At 54.7% G+C, this 14,361-nt stretch overlaps 1 protein-coding gene across 1 annotated transcript; it reads right to left on the bottom strand.

The window, feature by feature from the left end:
- Window positions 1-5,376: 5,376 nt before the first annotated feature.
- LOC142905869 (dual specificity tyrosine-phosphorylation-regulated kinase 4-like) lies at window positions 5,377-13,906 on the bottom strand. Its single transcript, XM_076053124.1, has 5 exons — window positions 13,214-13,906; window positions 12,382-12,554; window positions 10,869-10,929; window positions 10,159-10,276; window positions 5,377-5,788 (listed from the first exon to the last, which is right to left on the bottom strand). Exons 2-5 carry the CDS (start codon window positions 12,445-12,447, stop codon window positions 5,548-5,550), a joined length of 486 nt encoding a protein of 161 aa, XP_075909239.1. The 5' UTR covers window positions 12,448-12,554; window positions 13,214-13,906; the 3' UTR covers window positions 5,377-5,547.
- Window positions 13,907-14,361: the final 455 nt, after the last annotated feature.

Genomic DNA, 14,361 nt, shown 5'->3' with positions numbered 1-14,361 from the left:
TTCCACACAGCGTTACCCAACTGCTGAAAAGATAATGCCGCTCGACTGATTCGGAGTGAGACCTCTGCTGTTAAACCGGAGACGGTCATGAGCACACTGCCCAGGTATGGGAAACTTTCCACTCTCTCCACAACTGCCCCATCACCGATTGGGAGTTGTGGGGGTGGAGTGCTCGATGGTACAAAATACCCAGGCAGGTGCTTCGTTTTGGTGGGGCTGATGGTAAGGCCCCACCTCTTAGTGGCACACTCCAGTTTTAGCAGCAGCGCCTCCAACTCCTCCTCTGAGTGAGCCGCAATTATCACGTCATCGGCATACATAACGTGGTTGACCAATAGGGAGCCATCCCTTGACGGCATCCGGGCATTGATCAGCCTCCCACTGTATCTGTACCAGATGGAAATTCCTCCGGTACAGCTACTGAAGGCCTCACGAACTACGTGGTCGAAATAGATGTTAAATAATGTTGGAGCCAGAGGACATCCCTGTCGCACCCCAAGGTGAACAGGGAATGGCTCCGACTCCCGGCAATGTAGTTTTACCCGGGTCCGCTCACCATAATGAAGGTCCTTAAAGATCGTGAGCAGCGGGTCAGGGACTCCGAAAGCACGAAGAAGCCAGAGAGCAGGCCTACTTATGGTGTCATAGGCCTTTACCAGGTCAATAAAGCAGAGATGTAGGTCTTGTTGGAATTCCCTACACCTCTGCTTTAGCAAACGGACAGAAAATATGGCATCTGTGCAGGACCACCCTTTCCTGAAACCACATTGGGGCTCCGCAAGCCTCTCCTCAGCATGCCTGGTAAGGCAGTGTTGAATAATCCTTGCCAGGACCTTTCCCGGCACACTGAGGAGTGAGATGCCCCTGTAGTTGTTACAGTCTGTGCGGTCTCCCTTCTTAAAGATGGGGACCACCATGGCATCTGATCACCTCACTTACACCACCATCACTAATACCACCAACACCACCATCACTAACACCAGTAACACCACCACTATCACCACTACTAACAACCACAATCACTAACACCACCCGCAGACTCACAACGGACACGCACAGACTCGCAACGGACACCCACAGACTCACAACGGACACCCGCAGACTCACAACAGACACCCGCAGACTCAGAACGGACACCCACAGACTCGCAACGGACACCCACAGACTCACAATGAACACCCACAGACTCACAACGGACACCCGCAGACTCACAATGAACACCCACAGATTCACAACGGACACCCGCAGACTCACAATGGACACCCACAGACTCACAACAGACACCCACAGACTCGCAACGGACACCAACAGACTCACAAGGAACACCCACAGACTCACAACGGACACCCGCAGACTCACAATGGACATCCACAGACTCACAACGGACACCCGCAGACTCACAACGGACACCCACAGACTCACAATGGACACCCACAGACTCACAACAGACACCCGCAGACTCACAACAGACACCCGCAGACTCAGAACGGACACCCACAGACTCACAACAGACACCCGCAGACTCGCAACGGACACCCACAGACTCGCAACAGACACCCACAGACTCACAACAGACACCCGCAGACTCAGAACAGACACCCACAGACACACAACGGACACAAGCAGACTCACAACGGACGCCGGAAGACTCACAACGGACACCCACAGACTCGCAACAGACACCCGCAGACTCAGAACGGACACCCACAGACTCACAACGGACACAAGCAGACTCACAACGGACGCCGGTAGACTCACAACATACGCCCACAGACTCACAAAGAGACCCATTAACGTGGAAAGGGACCAATCTATTTGGAAAGGGACCAAGGGAAGGCGCCCAACCGCCATCTTGCATAGGGAAGGCACCTAACCGCCATCTTACGTGGGGAAGGCATCCAATCGCCATCCCACCCTACCTGCCCATTATAAATCCACCCCACCTGTCCATTATGAACCCACTCTACGTGCCCATTATAAACCCACTCTACCTGCCCATTATAAACCCACCCTACCTGTCCATTATAAACCCACTCTACCTGCGCATTATTAACCCACTCTACCTGCCCATTATAAACCCACCCTACCTGTCCATTATAAACCCACCCTACCTGTCCATTATAAACCCATCCTACCTGACCATTAAATACCCACCCTACCTGCCCATTATAAACCCACCCTACCTGCCAATTATAAACCCACCCTACCTGCCCATTGTAAACCCACCCTACCTGTTCATTATAAACCCACCCTACCTGCCCATTATAAACCCACCCTACCTATCCATTATGAACCCACCCTACCTGCCCATTATAAACCCACCCTACCTGCCCATTATAAACCCACCCTACCTGTCCATTATAACCCACCCTACCTGTCCATTATAAACCCACCCTACCTGCCCATTATAAACCCCAGTGACACGGCCAAGATGAACCCACCCTACCTGCCCATTATAAACCCACCCTACCTGCCCATTATAAACCCACCCTACCTGTCCATTATAAACCCCAGTGACACGGCCAAGATGAACCCACCCTACCTGCCCATTATAAACCCCAGTGACACGGCCAAGATGAACCCAGACCCCACACGTCACTGACAATCGACGGCACCAGACCCCACAAAATCAACGTCCGCAAGGTCATCTCACGTCCCGGTGACTTTATGCACAATAACAACCCTCTTAGAAGAACACAACATTCTTACAATAATTATAATATTTACAATAATAACATTCAAAACTACGATATTATGTACAGAGCTATATATGATTAAATTATAACATTTTTTCTTAAACAAACTTCACGTGGCAGGGCCTAGACAGGCTTCTCGCCCAGTGCCTGCACCAGGCCTCCCTTCCCCCTCCCCATGTCCTGGAAACCGTGTGGCGAGGTCACTCCCTCCCTCATCCTCCTCCTTTGAGGACTGCCACCGGATGAAAACCAGCATGGGCTGGAGTCCCGGGGTAAGCGGGCCCTGGGTAGGCTACTGGGCTGAGTGTGTGGTGAGTGAGTGGTGGGCTGTGTGGTGAGTGCAGTCAGAGTGGCTGTGTCCAGTCCATGTCTGGGTTTCCACTCTTTCGTCTTCTGCCACAGCTGTTTCCCCACGGGAGTGTGTGGGGTGAGTGTGTGTGTGTGGTGAGTGTGTGTGGTGAGTGTGTGTGTGTGTGGTGAGTGTGTGTGTGGGGTGAGTGTGTGTGTGGGGTGAGTGTGTGTGGGGTGAGTGTGTGTGGGGTGAGTGTGTGTGTGTGTGGGGTGAGTGTGTGTGTGTGGGCTGGGTGTGTGTGGCTGGGTGTGTGTGGTGAGTGTGGTGTTACGGGGTGAGTGGGTGGTGCGTGCGGTGGTGGTGCTGCTCGTGGTGGTGGATGGCACCGACTCCACCACCACCACCACGCCGCTACTCTGCCGTGGGCCGTCCACCACACAGCAGCAGGCGGCCGAAGAGCGACCGGAGTGAGCGGAGCGCCCTGCCCAGTTGGGCCAAGCCCCCTCGCTTCCTCTTCTTCTTCTCCTCCTCCTCCTCCTCCTTCTTCTGCTGTTGCCGCATCTCCACCTCCTCCATCTTCTCCATCTTCTCCTTGTTCTCTTCTGTCTCCTCCTCCAACTCCTTCGTCTCGACCTCTTGCACCACGGCCACCACCACCACCACCTCCTTCTCCTCCTCCTTCTCCTCATCCGTCTCCTCCTCCACCTCCTCCACCTCCTTCTCCTCCATCTTCTCGTCCTTCTCCTCCTTCTCCTCCTCCGTCTTCTCCTCCTCCTCCATCTTGTCCTCGTTCACTTCCATCTTCACCACCTTCGTCTCGACCTCTTGCACCACCACGACCACCACCTTCTCCACCTCCTCCTCTGTCTCCTCATCACCCCCCTCCTCCTCACATTTGTTCTCCTGCTCCTCATTCTCATCCTTTTCCTCATCCCCCGTTTCCTCCTCTATCTCCTCATCCATCTCATCCTCATCCAACTCCTCCTCCTCCATCGCCTCCTCCGCCTCCTCGTCCTCCTCCATCTCCTCCTCATCCTCCGTCTCCTCCTCCTCGTCCTCATCCTCCTCCTCATCCTCCTCATCCTCATCCTCCTCATCCTCATCTTCCTCATCCTCCTCCTCATCCTCCTCATCCTCCTCCTCCTCCTCATCCTCCTCATCCTCATCCTCCTCATCCTCATCCTCCTCCTCGTCCTCGTCCTCCTCCATCTCCTCCTCATCCTCCTCCTTCTCCTCCTCCTCCTGCTCCTCCTCCTCCCCCTCCTCATCGGAGGAGGAGGATGATGATGATGATGATGGGAGCCTCTTCTCCGGCTGAGCTCTGTGGAGAGAGAGGCAGCAACACCACAGCACCACCACGTCAGCATCGCGCGACTACGGCCAGAGGTCACAGTCGGTCCCCACCCCCAGGAGTGGACTTGCCCATCACGAGTTTCTACAGACTCATAGACACCCACAGAGATTCACAGAGACCCATACTCATAGAGACCCATACTCATAGAGACCCATGCTCATAGAGACCCATACTCATAAACACCCACAGAGATTCACAGAGACCCATACTCATAGAGACCCACAGAGACTCACAGAGACCCATACTCATAGAGACCCATACTCATAGAGACCCGCAGAGACTCACAGAGACCCATACTCATAGAAACCCACAGAGACTCACAGAGGCCCATACTCATAGAGACCCATACCCATAGAGACCCACAGAGACTCATAGAGACCTATACTCATAGAGATCAGCAGAGACCCATACACACAGAGACCCATACTCATAGAGACCCACAGAGACTCACAGAGACCCATACTCATAGAGACCAGCAGAGACCCATACACACAGAGACCCATACACATAGACACCCATACTCATAGAGACCCACAGAGACTCACAGAGACCCATACTCATAGAGACCCATACCCATAGAGACCCACAGAGACTCACAGAGACCCATACTCATAGAGACCCACAGAGACTCACAGAGACCCATACTCATAGAGACCCACAGAGACTCACAGAGACCCATACTCATAGAGACCAGCAGAGACCCACAGAGACCCATACTCATAGAGACCCATACTCATAGAGACCCACCGAGACTCACAGAGACCCATACTCATAGAGACCCACCGAGACTCACAGAGACCCATACTCATAGAGACCCACAGAGACTCACAGCGACCCATACTCATAGAGACCAGCAGAGACCCATACTCATAGAGACTCACAGAGACTCACAGAGACTCATACTCATAGAGACCAGCAGAGACCCATACACACAGAGACCCATACTCATAGAGACCCACAGAGACTCACAGAGACCCATACTCATGGAGACCCATACTCATAGAGACCCACAGAGACTCACAGAGACCCATACTCATAGAGACCCACAGAAACTCACAGAGACCCATACTCACAGAGACCCATACTCTTAGAGACCCATACACATACAGAGACACACAGAGACCCATACACACAGAGACCCATACACACAGAGACTCATAGAGACTCATAGAGACCCACAGAGACCCATACACACAGAGAGAGCCTCACCGTGGCTTCACAGCTCTGGGGAGGGCCCGGCTGGTGGTGGGGAGGGCCCGGCTGGTGGTAGGGAGGGCCCGGCTGGTGGTGGGGAGGGCATGGCTGGTGGTGGGGAGGGCCCGGCTGGTGGTGGGGAGGGCCCGGCTGGTGGTGGGGAGGTCGTCGCTGGGGCTGGCGGTGTCGTCGCTCTGGAGCCAGCCGTGAGCCAGCGCCTGCTCCGGTGTCATGCGGAGTTCCGGATCCCAGCTAGGGTGAGGGGGGGCACGGAGGGGGGTGAGGGGGGGCACGGAGGGGGTTAGGGGGGGCACGGAGGGGGGGGGGGAAGGACAAGAAGGGGGGTGAGGCGGGGTGAGGATATGACGTTCGCTAGACGTACGTCACGTTCCGATCTGATCGTGTCTGTACGTGTGTGTCTGTACGTGTGTGTGTGTACGTGTGTGTGTGTACGTGTGTGTCTGTACGTGTGTGTGTGTGTACGTGTGTGTGTGTACGTGTGTGTCTGTACGTGTGTGTGTACGTGTGTGTGTGTACGTGTGTGTGTACGTGTGTATCTGTACGTGTGTGTGTACGTGTGGGTAGGTCCGTCCGGCAAAACAACCCCCTACCTCCTCGTGGTGCCGGACGGGCAACTCTGCCGTGGACAGTGCTGTGGGGGGAGGTCCAATTTCGATTGGCTCCTCCCCTCATGGCATCTGTGTCCACCACAGGGTCTAAACGGGAGCTCTGGACGGGTGCGAGGGGCTGGTAACCCCTCCACCTTCAATTAATTACCACTAAACCGCGAATTAAGTATATAGCTAATAAGCTTGTGCCGGAGGCCCCGGGGGGCCAGGCGTCTATGACGTCCCCTGGCCAAACCCCAATTGGCGGAGCCAGGAGATTGAATATCTACCCTCGGGGCTCCTCCAGAAACAACGAAAAACCACTACGGGTGGCAACGTGGAATGTTCGAACGCTCACTGCGGAGGAGAGGCTGCCACTCCTCTGTCGGGAGCTGGACCGGTACCGCCTGGATCTCTGTGGCATTCAGGAGGTCCGGTGGACCGGTTCTGGCTCCTGCCACCATGATGGGTGGACAGTCCTCTACTCGGGGCAGCAGACTGCCAAACAACAGGATGTGGCTCTTCTGTTGAACAAAAGAACGAAGGGGGCGTGGGAGCGTGGCGGTGAGGTGTGGGAAGCTGTAAGCCCCAGGCTACTTTGGGCTCGCCTTCCCATCAACCGGAGGCGAGGAATGGTGGTCGTGGTTACTTATGCCCCCACCGAAGATGAACATCCGTGAAAGGATGCAGGCAAAGCCAATGAGTCAGATGCCTTCTATGACCTCCTGTCACAGGTGCTGGCTAAAGTGGCCCCTCGGGATAGAGTCATCATGTTGGGTGACTTCAATGGCCGAGTTGGTCATGATGCTGGCACCTGGTCTGGAGTGATTGAAGGGCATGGGCCAGATCAGCTCAATAACAACGGTAGGAGGCTGCTAGATTTTTGTGCAGCCCATGGGCTTGTAATTACCAACACGCTGTTCTGGCATCGGCGCATCCACACAACATCATGGATGCATGCCGGGTCCAAGCAAGAACATCTGCTGGACTACATAGTTACGGACCAGCGGATGCGAGCCCATGTCCTTGACACCAGGATCTACCGTGGAGCTGATCTGCCCTCTGACCATTGACTAGTCATATGTAAGATGCGCCTGCCATTCTTCCACTCCGGTGGTGGGTGTACACCCAGGACCCCATGCCAACCTAAAGTGGCCTGGTCTCAGTTATCTGATGAAAGTTGCAAGCGAGAATTTAATCATCGCTTGCGGCTGGGATTGGCATCGTCCCCGACTCCTCCTGATGTCGAGGGGAAATGGGCGAGGTTTAGGACTGTGACTCATGCAGCTGCAATGGCTGCTTTGGGTACGCGGTCCAGACCTCCCCAGAGACCCTGGCTGACAGAGAAGGTGTTCAGGATGGTTGAGAAAAAACGACAGGCCCACTGTCATCGGCTACAGAATCCCACGTCAGAGAATGAGGAGGCTTACCGCAGCCTTCGCTCGGAGGTTCGGAGAGCCGTGAGGCGCTGCAAGGATGGGTGGTGGTCGCGGGTTGCTGAGGAGATGGAGTCTGTCTCCGTGGCCCGTGATCACAAATCTCTATTTAACTCCATCAAAAAAGTAACCTGCAGCGCCACACCTATTACCATCATTAGGGGAAAAAACGGTGATCTAATCTCCAACCCCCAGGAATAGGTTTGCAGATTTGCTGGGCATTTCTGTGAGGTCCTGGGGGAGGGAAAATCCCTCAGCCAGGAAAACATCGTGGCACAAAGTGAGGATGACCCTGCTGAGGCTGCGGTGCCTCAAATATTGGAAGAAGTCACCCCCTGTGAGTGGCTGGCTGAGGTGCCATCTGTTGAGGAAGTACTGAAGGCGATCCGGAGTCTGAGACCAGGAAAGGCAGCGGGCAGAGATGATCTCCCATGCGAAATGCTGAGGGAGGGTGGCGTTTGTGCACAGACTGCCCTATATGACATCATAACAACAGTCTGGACCACTGGACGGGTTCCGCAGGATTGGAAGGATGCCCTGGTAGTCCCCCTTTTTAAGAAGGGGGACCGCACAGACTGTAACAACTACAGGGGCATCTCACTCCTCAGTGTGCCGGGAAAGGTCCTGGCAAGGATTATTCAGCATCGCCTTGCCAGGCACGCTGAGGAGAGGCTTGCGGAGCCCCAATGTGGTTTCAGGAAAGGGCGGTCCTGCACAGATGCCATATTTTCTGTCCGTCTGCTACAGCAGAGGTGTAGGGAATTCCAACAAGACCTACATCTCTGCTTTATTGACCTGGTCAAGGCCTATGATACCATCAGTAGGCCTGGGCTCTGGGTTGTTCTTCGTGCTTTTGGAGTACCTGACGCTCTGCTCACGATCATTAAGGACCTTCATGATGGTGAGCGGGCCCGGGTAAAACTACGTGGCCGGGAGTCAGAGCCATTACCTGTACACCTTGGGGTGCGACAGGGATGTCCTCTGGCTCCCACATTATTTAACATCTATTTTGACCACATAGTTCATGAAGCCTTCAATAGCTGTACCGGGGGAATCTCTATATGGTACAGATATAATGGGAGGCTGATCGATGCCCGGGTGCGGTCAAGGGATGGCTCCGTATTGCTCAACCACGTTATGTATGCTGATGATTGGGTAATAGCTGCTCATTCAGAGGAGGAGTTGGAGACGCTGCTGCTGAGACTGGAGCGTACCACTAAGAGGTGGGGCCTTACCATCAGCCCCACCCAAACTAAGCACCTGCCTGGGTATTGTACCATCGGACACTCCACCCCCACAACTCCCAATCGGTGATGGGGCAGTTGTGGAGCGAGTGGAGAGTTTCCCATACCTGGGCAGTGTGCTTATGACCGGCTCCAGTTTAACAGCAGAGGTCTCACTCCGAATCAGTCGAGCGGCAATATCTTTTAATTGGTTGCGTAACGCTGTGTGGAAGCTACCTGGTCTCTCGCTCCGCACTAAGCTTCAGGTCTTCTCGGCCACCGTCATTCCCTCCCTTCTCTACGCTTGCGAAACGTGGACCCCCCTAATGGAACATCTTTGCCGGTTAGAAACATTTAGGCTGGCCTGCCTACGATCCATCTTGGGTTTAACCAGACTGGATTGTGTGAGGAGCTCACAAATCCTTGAAAGATCTGGGCAAGGTCCCATCGGTGAGCTCCTCCGGCGGGCAAGGCTGCGATGGCTGGGTCATGTAGCCCGCATGCCCAGCCACCGCATGCTGAAACAGCTTTTGTTCAGCCGGATTGAGGGGGCTAAACGGGCACGGCACGGGCTAGAGAAGAGATGGAGTGACGTGGTACAGGAGGACGTGGAGCTGAGTGGACTTGCTGATGACTGGTACCAGCGGTGTCAAGATCGGCCTCTGTGCAGGAGGCTCGTGAAGGACGCTACTGGGCAGTTGGAGGCAGTCGCCCTCCAACAACAACAGAGGGCGGAGGAGCGACGCTCACAACAACGAGCGGAGCGCCGGGTGGCTAAAGCACAGCAGGTTGGCACAGTAGGGGGCACAGGTGGTGCATCAGCCAGTCATCTCAGTCAGTCGACCTGTGGCACCTGGGTCTGCCCCGTGACCTCCTGCCAGCGGGCGGGCGTTCGACACTTCACGTGGCCTCAAGGTGCACATGGCCTGGCACAAGCGTCGTGGTGACATCACTGCCACTTAGTGGCGTGTGAGTGTGTGTACGTGTGTGTACGTGTTCGATTCCCGCTCACAGCCAACACCAGTGACTGCGATTATCTGAACAACCGGTCCTGGTCCTCCCCTCGGTCGACTCAGCCTCAAAAGAGTACCTGGTGCGGTGTGTAAACATCTCCAACCCTGAGACAAAGGCGGCCGGGCGTGGTGCTGGCCACCCACCCCCTCTGTGTGTGCCACAGCACCGGCCTTCATAGATGCTGCTACTCGCTACTACTAACAGCACTTGCCCCTACAGTCTGCTAGAGGCTACACGGGGGATTTTGTCTGTGTGTAGGTGCTGCTACTCGCTACTACTAACAGCACTTGCCCCTACAGCCTGCTAGAGGCTACATGGGGGATCTTTGTCTTTGTTCTTACTGTAGGCAGTTTCTGATAAAGTTCACGAGCTGAGCTCCACATCCCCACAGCACGAAATGCAGGGGAATGCTTCCCGGGTGACGCTTCGTGGCCGGGCAGAGAGGATGGCCGAATCGGTCTGCAGGAGAGCGAGAGAGACAGAGAGAGACACAGATAGACAGAGATAGAGAGATAGAGAGAGATGGATAGAGAGACAGGGAGAGAGACAGAGAGAGAGACAGAGAGATAGAGAGAGAGGCAGAGAGAGACAGAGACACAGAGAGAGACACATAAAGAGATAAAGAGAGAGACAGGGAGAGAGAGACAGACACACGCACAGTGTCACTAACCACCACGTCAACAACATATCAACTCACCCACCCACACCGACTCCCACCCACCCACTTACTCACCTAACTACCTATCCACTCAACCCACCTACCACCCGACCTATCCACCAACTCACCCACCCACCTACCCACCCACCAACCTATCGACCCACCTATCCATACTTGGGTTGCTTATCAACCCCAACCCAGGTCGTAATTGAGTGGGCCCAAACCCCAACCACCACCTCCTCCCTACCGCTCCCCCCAGGCCCCCCCCACCACCACACCACCACCATCGCCACCACCACATCAACAACACACCACACCACGACACCACCACCACTGAACCACCACCAACACAGCACCACCACCACACCACCACCACACCACCCTTCTACTCACCAAAGAAGTGCTCTTTGTTGCGAGATCTCTCCACCATTTCTTTTGGAGGCATGCCCAGGATCTGCACAACCATTTCAAGACAGCGACAAAGAGAGACACGCTTGTTACACGCATTTTACACGCATGTTACACGCGTGTTACACGCATGTTACACGCGTGTTACACAGAGAGACCCATAGAGATTCAGAGACATATAGAAACATAGGGACTCCTAGAGACCCATACATAGATGCATAGAGACCGACAGAGATTCAGAGACTCACATAGAACCATAGGGACTCACAGAAACCCATACAGAGACCCATAGAGACCCATAGACTTACATAGAACAATAGGGACTCACAGAGACCCATACATAGACCCATAGAGACCCATATACTTATATAGAACAATAAGGACTCACAGAGACCCATACAGAGACCCATAGAGACCCATATACTTACATAGAACAATAGGGACTCACAGAGACCCATACAGAGACCCATAGAGACCCATAGACTTACAAAGAACAAAAGGAACTCACAGAGACCCATACAGAGCACCTTGGAGATCTAGAGACTCATATAGAAGGACAGTGACCTACACAGGGACCCAAGCTACAGCTAAACTATTTTTCTTTAACCAGGTAAGGCGCCCACAGAGCTACGTAGCTATTTCTCATCGGCCGTACGGCAGAAAAAGATCTCTATGTGACATTGTCACATTGAGCATTATGGGTGCGTAGGTGGGTAGATAGGTGGGTAGGTTGGTAGGTGGGTGGGTGAGTGGGTAGGTGGGTAGATAGGTTGGTAGGTGGGTGGGTGTGTCGGTAGGTAGGTGGGTTGGTAGGTGGGTGGGTGAGTGGGTCGGTCGGTGGGTTTGGCGAGTCGGTGGGTCACTGGCTGGGTGACTGGCTGGGTAACTGCGTATTTGTCTGGGTGTCTGGCTGGGTGATTGGCTGGGTGACTTACTGGGTGACTGACTGGGTGACTGGTCAGGTGGCTGGCCCGGTGGCTGTGTATCGGGCTGGGTGACTGGCTGGGTGACTGGCTGGGTGACTGGCTGGGTCACTGGCTGCGTGTCTGGCTGGGTGACTGGCTGGGTAACTGGTCAGGTGACTGGCTGGGTAACTGGCCAGGTGACTGGCTGGGTGTCTGGCTGGGTAACTGGCTGGGTGTCTGACTGGGTGTCTGGCAGCGTGACTGGCTGGGTGTCTGGCAGCGTGACTGGCTGGATGACTGGCTGCGTGACTGGCTGGGTGTCTGACTGGGTAACTGGCCAGGTGACTGGCTGGGTGACTAGCTGGGTGTCTAGCTGGGTGTCTGACTGGGTGACTGGCTGCGTGACTGGCTGGGTGTCTGACTGGGTGACTGGCTGGGTGTCTGACTGGGTGGCTGGCTGGGTGTCTGGCTGTGTGGCTGGCTGGGTGTCTGGCTGGGTGACTGGCTGGGTGGATGTCTGCGGGGCCGGTCTGGGCCAAGTCTCCCGCTTGAGGTGTCCCCCCCCCTTTCCCCCAAGGAGGCTCCCCGGTCACCTCGATGCAGCATGCCAGGTGGTCGTCGCGGCCGAAGGAGAGGAAGAGGTCCCTGCCGGTGGCCATCTTGGCGACGGTGCAGCCCAGGGACCACGTGTCCGCGGCGCAGGTGACCGGGTAGCCCAGCAGCACCTCGGGCGCCACGTAGACGAGGGTGCCTCCCACGTGCGAGGCTGTGCGGACGACGGCAAGCGACAGCGGCGGTGATGGTGAATGTGGACTGGGTACGTGCGCGTGTGTGGGGGGCGGTGGTGGGTGGGTGGGTGGGAGGAGAAACCCGCACACAGACACCCACACACCCACACACACACACAAATATCAAATATCACCCATATAGCCATAACAGACTGTAGGAGCAAGTGCTGTTAGCGAGCACCTAGGAAGGCCGGAACGGTACACGAGGGGGTGGGTGGCCAGCACCACGCCCGACCGCCTTTGTCTCCCTAGTCGCGATGTTTACACACCGCACCAGGTACTCATTTGAGGCTGAGTCGACCTAGGGGAGGCCCGGGACCGGTTCAGATAATCGTCACTGGTGTTGGCCGTGAGCGGGAATCGAACCCGGGTCGCCAGGTTTATAGCGCAGCGCGCTAACCGCTACACTATCGCTCCCCACTACACACACACACCCACTCACACACCCACACACCCATAACCACACACCCACACACCCACACACCCACACCCACACACCCACACACACACACAGACACCCACTACACACACCCACACACCCACACACACAGACACCCACACACACACCCACACACACACCCACACACCCACACACACCCACACACACAAGTGCAGGTGTATGAGGGTCACCACTCACGTGGACGGTCCACAAAGAAGCTGAAGCCAAAGTCGGTGACTCTGGCAACGCGGCTCGCGATGTTTTTCACCAGAATGTTGCCCTGGATGGGGAGCGAGCGGCAGGGAGAGAGAGGATTCACACTCAGCGGGGTCAAGGCGTCGAACACTCTCTAGGACTGTACGTCTATGTACGGTAACTACCTCTACTTATGAACGTTCAGCTTGCGAACTATCAGAGATACGAACCAAACCCAGTCCGTACGCTCCAGTTGCTGCTGTTCAGAACCGAGAGTTCATAAGTTCGATAGATGGCGGTCGTGGCATCTACATCTGCAGAACGTGAAGAACCAGTGGTAATCTACATCTGCTGAATGTGAAGAACCAGTGGCATCTACATCTGCAGAACGTGAATAACCAGTGGCATCTACATCTGCAGAACGTGAAGAACCAGTGGCATCTACATCTACAGAACGTGAAGAACCAGTGGAATCTGCATCTACAGAACGTGAAGGACCAGTGGCACCTACATCTACAGAACGTGAAGAACCAGTGGCATCTACATCTGCAGAACGTGAAGAACCAGTGGAATCTACATCTGCAGACTGTGAAGAACCAGTGGCATCTACATCTGTAGAACGTGAAGAACCAGTGGCATCTACATCTGTAGAACGTGAAGAACCAGTGGCATCTACATCTACATAACGTGAAGAACCAGTGGCATCTGCGTCTACAGAACGTGAAGGACCAGTGGCATCTACATTTACAGAACGTGAAAAACCAATGGCGTCTAAATCTGCAGAACATGAAGAACCAGTGGCATCTATATCTGTAGAACGTGAAGAACCAGTGGCATCTGTGTCTACAGAACGTGAAGAACCAATGGCGTCTACATCTACAGAACGTGAAGAACCAGTGGCATCTTCTTCTACAGAACGTGAAGGACCAGTGGCATCTACATCTGCAGAACGTGAAGAACCAGTGGCATCTACATCTGTAGAACGTGACGAACCAGTGGCATCTACATCTGCAGAACGTGAAGAACCAGTGGCATCTACATCTACATCTACAGAACGTGGAGAACCAGTGGCATCTACATCTACAGAACGTGAAGAACCAGTGACATCTACATCTAAAGAACGTGAAGAACCAGTGGCATCTACGTCTACA

Source organism: Petromyzon marinus, chromosome 59 (assembly GCF_048934315.1).
Source record: "Petromyzon marinus isolate PM22_M1 ecotype Great Lakes invasive population chromosome 59, UKy_Petmar_22M1.pri1.0, whole genome shotgun sequence".
NCBI lineage: Eukaryota > Metazoa > Chordata > Hyperoartia > Petromyzontiformes > Petromyzontidae > Petromyzon > Petromyzon marinus.
The sequence above is the reverse complement of the archived record's forward strand: the minus strand, read 5'-3'. Positions and strand labels throughout refer to the sequence as shown.

Coding starts and splice junctions, on each gene's coding strand:
- LOC142905869 (XM_076053124.1), bottom strand. CDS start 12,447: ATGGCCACCGGCAGGGACCTCTTCCTCTCCTTCGGCCGCGACGACCAC. Junction 10,277..10,868: donor CAACAAAGAGCACTTCTTTG/GTGAGTAGAAGG, acceptor GCTCTCCTGCAG/ACCGATTCGGCCATCCTCTC. Junction 5,789..10,158: donor TTTATCAGAAACTGCCTACA/GTAAGAACAAAG, acceptor CCCTCACCCTAG/CTGGGATCCGGAACTCCGCA.